Source organism: Limulus polyphemus, unplaced genomic scaffold (genome assembly GCF_000517525.1).
Source record: "Limulus polyphemus unplaced genomic scaffold, Limulus_polyphemus-2.1.2 Scaffold358, whole genome shotgun sequence".
Classification (NCBI taxonomy): Eukaryota; Metazoa; Arthropoda; class Merostomata; order Xiphosura; family Limulidae; genus Limulus; species Limulus polyphemus.
The window spans coordinates 416,668-425,878 of record NW_013665968.1 but is presented as its reverse complement, the minus strand read 5'-3'; the positions used below and the strand labels follow the sequence as shown (position 1 = coordinate 425,878).

Here is a 9,211-nt window from a genome sequence, read left to right as displayed (position 1 = left end):
GTTAGCCAGGCATGTCTCAAAGTACAATACAATAAAATAATAAATAAATACATATATATATATATATGTGTGTGTGTGTATAATGTTACGAGATTTAAGCTATTTAGCCTAATCATTTATGTTTTCATGTTATAATTTGTTGTCAATTTAGAATGAAAGAGGCATAATTTATATTATTTCCTAATTTTTATGGTGGTTACGAGATCGATCAAATCGACCAAACCTGTACAGAGATTCATCAGTGAAAATAATAGATAAAATATAAACATTTTTTCTTAAGAAATATTTAATAACTATCTGGACATTATAAAGATTTTGCACATGAAATTTAAAATTTTCTGATCTATAAAAGTGTTTTTAATCATAAAATGAAAATTACTTTGCGTGTTGCCTATCAACACGCGAAAAAATAAAAAAGGCATGAGAGAAACATTGCTTTACAAACCTTAAGACTTAATAAAAAGAACTGATATTTTGCATATGAAAGCATTGTAATGTTTACTGATAATCTGCCAATCTTGCTAACATACGCTTACTAATTTAAAAGTTATAGCGTGAAAACTATAACAAGAACAAAATGGTTAGGAGGTCAGTCCACATTTTTGTTCAGCAAATAATAATAATTTAATAAGTTGTTTTCTAAAAGAGTACCTTAAATTTAGGTTATAATTCTGCTAGTTTTGATTGTTGAAATTTATTTCATTCCAATTATATTTGCCACAAAAATGTTATGTTATGGTATTTTGTACTTTATTAGTTTAAAAGCATTATTTGTAACAAATGGCACCAATTGCAAACAAACAAAAGTTAAAATGGTGATGATGTTAGTATCTGTGTAGACCACATGCTATAGTGTAAATATCTTTGTAGCCACAAGTTATAGTAGCACCAAAATCATTATATTGAAAATAATAAATATGCTGGTTGTAAAGCATGAATAGCTAAATCCCGTATGACCTTTTTTGTTATTTTAGTATGACAGTCTTTTTTTTCTCTACAAGTCAGGGTTCCCCCTCATAAAAAATAAAATTAAAGTGAAAGGAATCCTGTACCAAGAAGTATTTTCCAACTTCATTTAAAGGTATGCACACTTTCAATTATAATAGAAAATTCACTGTATAATATAAAATTATCTCAAAACATAAAAAAAAAGTATTTTAAAAATCATTTGTTAAATATAAAGTGTTTAATAACTATTAAAATGTATTATTAGAAGACACATTAATACTTCTATATGTGAGGGTTTAAGATTTTCAACTTCCCTATAGACAACTGTCCTAACAAGTAACACATAGCTAGGTCTTCAGGAAAAAAACAGTCTTTTGTTACGTATACTGTCAGAAACCTCACTGAATAGATGTATTTGGTAGGCTCCATCTCCTTGTAGCAGAGAGTACAATACATACAGTTTTTCACAAAATGTCACAACCTTTTTTCTTTAATCTACTTGACAGAAGTCTTCAACTAGAAGCTATTGATACAAATCAGAAGTTACACTATAATTAAATTATTATTCCAACTTTAAGGAACTTCAAAGCCCAAAATCCAGTTACATTTCCCTAATAAGGTTGAAATTCAAAAAGCCTGAGCACGGCTTTCTTAGAACCATTGGACTGAAAAGTAGAGTAGAATATGCAGTTTTAAATAGCACCATAAAAATATTGGTTCCTTTAGCACTGGTATTCTAAACTGGCTTAGCATGTGACTTAAAAGACACAATCAAAGTAGGAGAGTAACATACAAAAAGAGAAAAACACTAAAAATGGATTAATAAAAACTGCAAAGCATTTAATACAGTTGTTAAAATAATTTACTCAATTAGGGACAAAAGAAAACAAAGAAGACACTTTGGTCTTTTAATCAATAAGAATGGGCTGCATTCTTTTTAATATGTCAAATTTTAACACAGCTCTGCCACTTCTTCATGATGTTAAAAATTATACTTTTGCTCATATTAATATCAAAAAGTAAAATATTTAAAGGTTAAAAAATATCAAGTGTATCATAAGATAAAAGTACATTTTTATAATAAAACATGTTTGACTCAAAACACTTAAGTTTTTATTCGCAAGAAACGTAGAACGAAACCAAAAGTGTATCTTAATTTACTAATCACAACTAGCTTGTGATGCATATGTTCTAATTCAAAAACAAAATATACCACAATTTCATTCTGAAACTATCACAATAAAAGGCTAAATTTTGGTGTAATGTAATTGAAGGGTCACATTTATACAGATTAAAGAGAACATACCACAAGAGAAGCAGCACCATGCATGAATCTTGCATTACTATATACACCTTCAACCTAGAAAGTGAAAAGTTTAAGCAGGTTAAACTACATGAACAAAATGACTCCTACTTTACACTGTGAGTAGAACAATTATAAGTATATTATTAGAAGATAAATTTAAGCTTTCCAGAAAAATATAAAAACTACAGAGAATGAGCATGTTCCATGTTCAATAGATCCTACTAGAAAAGTTGTCTGGATACATATATATGTAATAAGAGGCCACCAACATTTGTCACAGTACACATTTTAAACCAAATCATTTTCCCTAAGAAAGGAAAATCTTTGTTGAATGGTACATAAAAAAAAGTCAAAAAAATATTATTTATGATTTATTAGAGAATTATGAAAGTTTTCAAAACATGTTAACTTTTAATTTGAAGTTCGTGTCACGTGAAATTTTTAAAAATTAAAGATGTTTTAATTAAGCTTTTTCATACTATTAGTCTTAACATGTTTAACCAAATAATAATAAAAAAAACAGGACTATGCTATATCATAAAAGTAATTTTTTTCTTCATTCATTAGATGAATAGAGATAGTACAGAGGTAGCAGTAGTCCTACTATGTAAAAATTTCTTTGAGTTGACCTACTTACTCTCATTTACATATTTTACAGTATGTTATCTGAATAGAAACTGCCATCATGAAATGGGTGATTTGCCTGTTCATGTGGTATGTGTAGTTCATATAAATCCAACTTGTTGGATCAGTATATGGATAAGAAGAGTCAGAGTTGATTATGTTTTAACTGCTAGCTTTGATAATTGATCTCAATGGGAATGTTCTTTTTATATTTTTTATTTACAAAGAAGTAATGTGGGTCAGCATTATTTTATTTGAAAGTACAAAATAACTAACCCAACCTTTTTTTTTATATAATGACTGTTAGCACTCTAGGTTTTGCCAAACTCTATCAATAAATAGTCTTATTTTATTCAACTTGATGCCCAATGAACAGCATTCAACTTTAGTGCCTAATGACAACTGCCTCATCCTGCTCATCATATTCTGATTCAGTTTGTCATATCTTATATATTTAATGCATTAAAAATGGAATGAGGAAAAAAATCTACTCAAACTACAACACAGTCAAATTAAATTTGATTTCATACTGCAAAATAAATACTATAGCAAAAATATATTAAAAGTAGAGGTTTTACATCAACATGAAAAAAAAAAACAATTTGCTAAGAAAATCATATTTGTTTTCCTGCATCACTATCCTCTTTCCTAAATAATCTTAACATTTCGCTCTTGACATGTAATAATTAATATGGTACACATGTAATTATAAATAACATTTATGTTTACATTGAAAATGTAATTGATATACACTTACATGGACTGAAACATTCTTGTCTAGTGGTCCTTTTGGCCTGGAAGGTTTGCTGTTAAATAAAATCAAACTGAACTTGGTTGTACGACATATTTAAAGAATATACACAATATGTTCATTAGAGCAGCATGATTAATGGTATTTGACAACTGATTAATTGATGGGCCCATCAATCTATGGGATGCATTCCCCCATATGAACAAATAAAAATAATTGCCTTCCCTCTATTCAGCAGTTCAAAATTAGTGACAGTTGCAGGTAGCCTTAACAGTCTTTTCATAACTACAACAGAGCCAGCAAGTTTTGTGGCAACAGGAATCAAAGCTAAGACCCTTGAATCAATGGAGTAATTTACATGACACTGATCGTTGTATATATGTCGATTGATATATTCAATCACCCAGTCTTAAATGTTTGTGTTTTTGTATATATATGTACACACAAATAAATATATATATATACACAACTCCAGATATATCATCACCAGACTACAGTCAAGAATCTACTTTTGACTCTAGTAACTGTACTTTAGACCCAATGTTTCAAATATAGTTGTACATGTACAAATAATAACTTGCTATCAGATAATACTTCTTAATTAATGAAAAGTAATTTGGCATGTAAAGCACAAAAAAGTAAACTCAATGATCTAAAGTTTTTTTATATCTCTATATTGAAACCAGATATATTAAAGGTTCATTGTTGAACATAAATTAGCTTGTAGCTATGAGAGAGAAATTTTTTAATTAAATATAAGAAAGCAACAACAACAACAAAAAAAAAACACACCAAAAACTGAAAATTAATCAAACTACATGTGCAATGAAATTGCAACTTTACGATAAATGCTTCAAGAGCAATAATTATATGATCATTTTACTCAATTTGGAGACTACTCTTCTGAGGCTTAATGTTGTGAGACATTACAGAAAAGACAAAAACTTTACATTTTATTATTATTATGACTGTTTTTGCATGAGACTGCTAGTTTCTACTGACTAATGTAATATTCTTTGAAGAAACTATTACAGTGAAACTTAATTCATAAAAAAATTTTGATTTACAACATACTGACTGAAGGATTTTAACCTTTAAACCAAAATTAAACTGGTTTAGCATGTAATTTAAAAGACACAGTCAAAGCAGGAGAGTAACATATAAATCCAACAATCCTGGTCATCCTATTATTTCTAATTGTGGTACGCCTACTAAAAACTTATCTACTTATGTTGATCACCACATCAAAGATATCCCCCCATGTTTGATGATGTACATGAAAGACACTACACATTTTCTAAACATGATCTCTGACATTAACAGCAATGGAAAACTTCCTTCAAACACTATTCTCTGTACTATGGATGTTTCTTCTCTATACACAAACATTCTCCATGACTAAGGCTTAAAAGCCCTCGAATCTTCTCTGCAAAAACTAGACAAACCCAACACTCAAATTATTACAGACTTAGCTGAACTAGTATTTACATTTAACGGTTTTGAATTTAATAAATTCTATATTCAAACAAACCCACAGCTATGGGCACCAAGATGGCACAAAACTATGACAACATTTTTATTGGAGACTTAGAGATGAAACTTTAGGAAAACTGAACAGAAAAACCAATGTTTTGGAGATGCTGATGACATTTTTTTCAATTGGGTAGGAGACGAAGATTCATTACTGTCCTTTTATAGACATGCTAACACCTTCCATAGTTCTATTACATTTACTCTAGACTTCTCCACTACCCAAATAAGTTTCTTGGATGTAAATCTAACACTAAAAGATGGTGTTATACACTCTGATTTGTACCGAAAACCAACAGATAAACCACAGCACTTAAATAATCAAAGCTGTCACCCTTCACACACCAAATGCAATATCACATTCAATCAAGCACTTAGATTATGGTCTGATAGTAAGAACTATGATTGTCACATTAATTATTTGAAACAGACTATGACTGAAAGAGGTTATAAATAAAACACTATCACCCAACAATTTGAGAAAGCTAACAATATACGACGTACATCTGCCTTGAAACAATCACTTAAAACTAATTCTTCTCGTGTTCCGTTGGTTATTACCTATCACCCAAACTGAAAAATCTACTCGGATACTAAAGAAACACTTTTATCTCCTTCAACTTAATGATCGATTAAAATCTTAGTTCATGTTAAAGCAAACTTTAAGTCAACACCAGGTGGAAGTCAACCTTGCAATAGCAAGCAATTATCAAACCTGTAAGTTCATGCAGGCAACAAACAAATTTTCCGATAAAGACAACCAAAAGCAGTTCAAAATCACTAATTCCATAACCTGCTCTATAAAAAATGTTATTTACTTAATCCAATGTCGAATATGCAATTTCCAATATGTAGGTCAAACCAAAACAACTTGAAACCGACACCAGGTGGAAGTCAGCCTTGCAATAGCAACCGATGTCAAACCTATAAGTTCATACAAGAAATAGACAAATTTTCTGGTAAAGACAACCAAAAGCAGTTCAAAATCACTAATTCCATAACCTGCTCTATAAAAAATGTTATTTACTTAATCCAATGTCAAATATGCATTTTCCAATGTGAAGGTCAAACCGAAACAACTATATGGGAACGTTTTAATAACCATAAATCAACAATAAAAACAAAAAGAGAACTTCTGGTTGCAAAACACTTTAACATGCCTGGACACTCTCTTCAAGACATTAAACTTATGGGTACAGAAACAAATCCCAGGGTTGTTGACCTTCGCAAGTCTCTGAAAAGATTTTCGAAACTAAATTCATGATTAAACTTACTTTACATTATTAGTATTATTCTTCCTTAAATTTCTCTCTCTATATTGGTAAGATTTCCTATATATCGAGCTACATTATTATTTTCTCTATTTCCCACCACCTTTTGCCATTATTTAATTTTACTTATATTGTTTATTTTATTTTTGATTTTATCTTTATAGAAATTAGTTAACAATTCTTATAACTATTGTCCCACATAAGTCTTTTTATCTCTAGGTTATGATTGGCTAGCTCTAAGACCAACTCATATTGAACATCCGGTTTACGTGACATCGACATCTGAGCCTATATATTTCATCACACTCATTAAACACAACCCTTTATTCTCCTGAAGAAGAATAGTCAACTATTCGAAAGTGCTCGAGTTTTGGGTCTCATTTTGAAAATATTACAACTTTTGTAGGTGATCTTGTGTGCTAACTACTTAACCTGGATATAAAAGGACAAAAACACTATCCTAAAAATGTAGCAATACCAATTTGATAGCATTTAATATAGTTGTTAAAATAACTTGTACAATCAGGAACAAAAGTAAAAAATAAAGAGGACACTTTGGACTTTCAATCTAGCAAGAATTAAAGTAATCTTCAATTCAATAATCTCTATATATTGAATTTCTAAAGTACATCACATACCTAGTTGCATTTGACCTGTTCTTCCTCTTTGTATTACTATTCATCATGATGGAATGGAGGTTCTACAACACTAATGTTGGCTCGTATAGTGTAATATCAAAATAAACAAAACTTATCTTCTTGAAGTAGCACAGTTCAAATAGTTCTGAAAGAATGATCACGACACAGTGGCACTTAAAAGTTAAAGTAAGTTTCCTCTGCAAGGACCCTTTAGCAAATGTCAGGTTTGCAGATTATCTCATACATGTAATATTATGCAGCTGAAACATGAGAAAGAACAAGCTTGGAAAGTAATCTACTTTTGACAGAAGCCAGCAGTTTAATTTATATGTAACAAACTATAATTTATAAAACTATAAATACTTTCATCAGATATAAGAACTCATTTATTAAATATGATCAAGTTGTTTTTCTTTGTTCAATCCACTCTTACAGTTGCAGTTTAAAAATAAATACTTGAATTCTTATTTGTCAACAAAGACATTCTAGTCACTTTAAAAAAATTTCCACAATTTGTTAAAGTTCTAATTGCGTTGTGATGTACAATGTGTTTACAATATGTTAAACTCAAAATTACATAAGTAAACATATAGTAAAACTAAGTTAAAGTCAGACAGTTTTGAGAATAACACTTTGCTAACCTTATAACTACATCTGCCTTTCGACTTGTTTGTTCAACACAAAACTATGAAAAGGCTATAGCCTGCAGTTAGTTACCAGACTTTAGAATGGTAACTTGGTATTCAAACTGAGTCATACACACAGTCACTATAGGCTGAGTGAGTATAAGTGTAATAGCTAAGTTAGTAAGTATCACTATCAATCACCATTTCATAAGATAAATTAAAAGCTAAATTTATACCTTATTTTATTAATTTCTAATCAACTTAAAAATAAAACTTAAAGGAGATTTTATGTTTATCGAGATGTACAATGTTATTTAACTTATTGTTAAGTGATAATTTCGTTAACTAGACGTAGCTAGTGTCACAAAACTACGTATCTTAATTTTAGTTCAGAAGTAAAAAGTATTTAACCTCTAAGAGTAAGAGAAAGACTTGAGTAATTAGTCTCTTCGACAACAAGTCTAATGCCAAAGCTCTCAGTTTTATATTTAACCCTATTTCGATAAGGACCTTCACTGGACTTCGTGTGAATTAGTATCCAGTACTAACACAGCAACACAAGAGATGCCATATGAAAGCAAACTTTTAGTATTATAAAATTATATCAAGCAGCTTTTTTTCCTCACGAAATATTAAACTGTTTAGTTACTTCAAAACACAATCACTTGGAAGTTTCTACAAAAAACTTCTCGTAAAATACCACTAAACAAGACAAATTGAAAGATGGCCGCATGGCGTCCATCAGTCACGATACTTTTGAACTACTTTCTGCAGGCAAAGACAAGTTCTTTCACTGGTGCAATTTTATAATAAATTTCAATAATAAGTTACTATCGTTACCTAACCTGTAAATAAATATATTTATAAATACAAGTGCAAAGAATTTATTTCTAATTTATCATTGACTAACAAACGCATATAGTAATGTAGACAGGATGATGACGTCAAATAGTCCAACGCAGTGATACACCAACTTTACAAGTCCTAATTCTGATTCTAGCCTACATGTAATAGTAAAATAAAAGAAAGAAGCAAAATATTTGTTAATATGTGATAACAGTTCACATTGCGTTATTTACATGCAGTAGATTACAACAAACAAAAACAATACACTAAAATGAAATTACCATTTAAGTCTTAGATATATAATGAATTAATTAAAACCACATTTCAAACTATATATGACTCGCACATATGTGCCACAAATACAGGTATATCTAAAATGTGTGTTTGCTTAATTCTGTTGCAGTCCTTATCTTTTTCTCTAAGATAAGGTTTCTCTTCTTCTTCTTGCTTTTTTTTTTTTTGCTGTACATTTTACCCAGGTAAGTTTTGTCTGGGTAAGTCGTATGTATTTAGTTAATCCTAGCTCTTTATGGTACTAAATGATGGCTCCACGTCCAGTGCGTGCTGACCCGTTAGTCTACATAACATATTTTACGTAAAATAGAACATAGAACAACAGTTGCAAAAAAATAGTTAACTATGTCACAGTTACTCTCACCCTTCTGTAATTA

At 29.9% G+C, this 9,211-nt stretch overlaps 1 protein-coding gene across 5 annotated transcripts in view; it reads right to left on the bottom strand.

Annotated features, from left to right (window-relative positions):
* The window catches only part of LOC106457665 (ataxin-2-like protein), a 43,081-nt gene extending 34,460 nt beyond the window's left edge, over positions 1-8,621 (bottom strand). The window contains exons 1-4 of one of the 5 annotated variants that reach the window (XM_022383666.1): positions 8,605-8,621; positions 7,069-7,328; positions 3,636-3,684; positions 2,255-2,308 (exon numbers count right to left, since the gene is read on the bottom strand). In XM_022383666.1, coding sequence (XP_022239374.1) covers positions 2,255-2,308; positions 3,636-3,684; positions 7,069-7,115 — 150 coding nt within the window. In that variant the 5' untranslated portion in view covers positions 7,116-7,328; positions 8,605-8,621. Of the gene's footprint in view, positions 1-2,254; positions 2,309-3,635; positions 3,685-7,068; positions 8,517-8,604 lie in introns of those variants that run through there. The other 4 variants (XM_013917102.2, XM_022383667.1, XM_013917101.2 and 1 more) reach the window with 4 other exon arrangements.
* Between the last annotated feature and the right edge of the window lie 590 nt (positions 8,622-9,211).